Genomic DNA, 1,625 nt, shown 5'->3' with positions numbered 1-1,625 from the left:
GGCCCCGCCCCCGCCCCGCGCACCGGCTGCAGCCAGTTCTGGGCGCAGGTTGCCGCATTTCCCTCCCTCCCGCCGGCCGTGCGCGGCCGCCGGTGACGTCAGGGCGCGGCCCGGCCAATCGACGCCCGAGTTATTTATAGCCGGGAGTTAAAGGCTCGGAGTTTGCCTAGCAACAGTCGGCAGAGGCTCCCGTGAGAACGGCTCCAGGCACCGCTCCAGTAACAAAGGGCGGCCGGGCCCCAGGCGCAGCGCGGCGGGACCGCGCCGGGGGCAGGGCAGGGCAGGGAGGGGGGGACGGTGGGTCGGACCGGGCCGGCGGACCCCGAGGGTGAACCGCCGGGTCCGGGCAGCCCGACGCGGGGGGGGAAATAAAATAAAAAGCGAGGGTACGGAGGATGCGCCTCTTTAGCGGGGGCGGGGGGGGTGGCCCGGAGCGGGATGCGCTGGGAGGGGAGTTCAAAGCAGTAAAACGGAAAGCACCCCAAAATACACTCCTCCCCCCCGCAAATAAATGCCGCTTGCTGCCCCAGCAGCGCCCCTCCCCCGCCGCATGGAGCCGGGATCAATCGTTTGGGGAGGCAGGAGCCAAAAGCGATGCCGTCATTCCTTCCCCGGCATCGATAGGGAAACGTGCGCATTCCTCCCCGCAGGAAGCCTTTGATCAATTAAACCACCACCACCAAAAACCAACCAACCAACCAAAAAAAAAAAGCAGCCCCCAAAGCCAAAGCCCTGCATCCCCCCCCCTCCCTGCTCGGCCCCGCTAGAAAACCCGTGTCCGCGCACGGGTTAACCATCGCCCGCCGCATCCCCATATTGTTTACTGCTTTAAACACGAACGGGGTTTTATGCCCCAATCGGTACGTACCATCGCTTGCTCGATTTTGTTGTCGATAGCTACCACGCTTGCACCAGAGGAGCTGCAAGAGAGAAAGAAAGAGAGAAAAAAAAAAAAAGAAACAACATACAACATTAGCGGCGGCTGAATTATTTAAGAGACAAGAGACGCGGGCATTGGTAGCCAGTTGGCTGAGAAAGTCATCCTCACGCTGCCCTGCCGCCGCCGCCGCCTCACCGGGATGCTCCAATGCAGCAAAGCAACCTGTGAAGCCGCCCCGACCTCCCCCCACTACCCCTACCCCCCCTTCCCCGCCTGCAGCCGGTTCAGATATCCCGGCGTTTAGCCCCCCAACAGACCACAAAGATGGAGCTTAACGGCAGGGCTGCGGCAGAAGCGCTCGGCGCCGGGGAGGGCAGCCCCTCCGGGGAGGCGAGGCGAGGCGGGCGCCCGGTGCCGCCGCTGCGGCGGCTCCCCCGGACAAAGGAGCCAGCCCGGCGTTCACCTGCCCCGCTCCCGCCGCGCCGGCGAGAGCCCCCTCGGACACAACACGTATTTACCTACTGTCGAGCCTCAGGGACGAGTTGTCGGTGCCCAGCAAGGACGATAAGAAAGAAATTGAGAAGTGTCTTAGTTGATAAACTCCTAGATCCATTGCCACTGGTCTACAACATCGGGCATTCATGCAATCGCGGCCAGAAACGCTCCCCGGAAGAAATCAGGTCTCCCTTTCTCCGGACGGACAGACGGGCGGGCGGCGGGGCAGCTCCGCCGGGCGGCGGCGGCG

The 1,625-nt window shown here is 63.7% G+C and overlaps 1 protein-coding gene across 6 annotated transcripts in view; it reads right to left on the bottom strand.

The window, feature by feature from the left end:
• Nucleotides 1–1,625, bottom strand: part of TSC22D1 (TSC22 domain family, member 1) — a 93,868-nt gene that overhangs the window by 1,780 nt on the left and 90,463 nt on the right. For 3 of the 6 annotated variants that reach the window (XM_010583414.1, XM_010583417.1, XM_010583416.1), the window contains exon 2: nt 869–920. In XM_010583414.1, the coding sequence (XP_010581716.1) occupies nt 869–920 (52 nt within the window). Of the gene's footprint in view, nt 1–868; nt 921–1,398; nt 1,617–1,625 lie in introns of those variants that run through there. The other 3 variants (XM_010583415.1, XM_010583419.1, XR_775386.1) reach the window with 3 other exon arrangements.

Source organism: Haliaeetus leucocephalus, unplaced genomic scaffold, assembly GCF_000737465.1.
Source record: "Haliaeetus leucocephalus isolate CR32 unplaced genomic scaffold, Haliaeetus_leucocephalus-4.0 Scaffold897, whole genome shotgun sequence".
Taxonomy (NCBI): Eukaryota; Metazoa; Chordata; class Aves; order Accipitriformes; family Accipitridae; genus Haliaeetus; species Haliaeetus leucocephalus.
The sequence above is the reverse complement of the archived record's forward strand: the minus strand, read 5'-3'. Positions and strand labels throughout refer to the sequence as shown.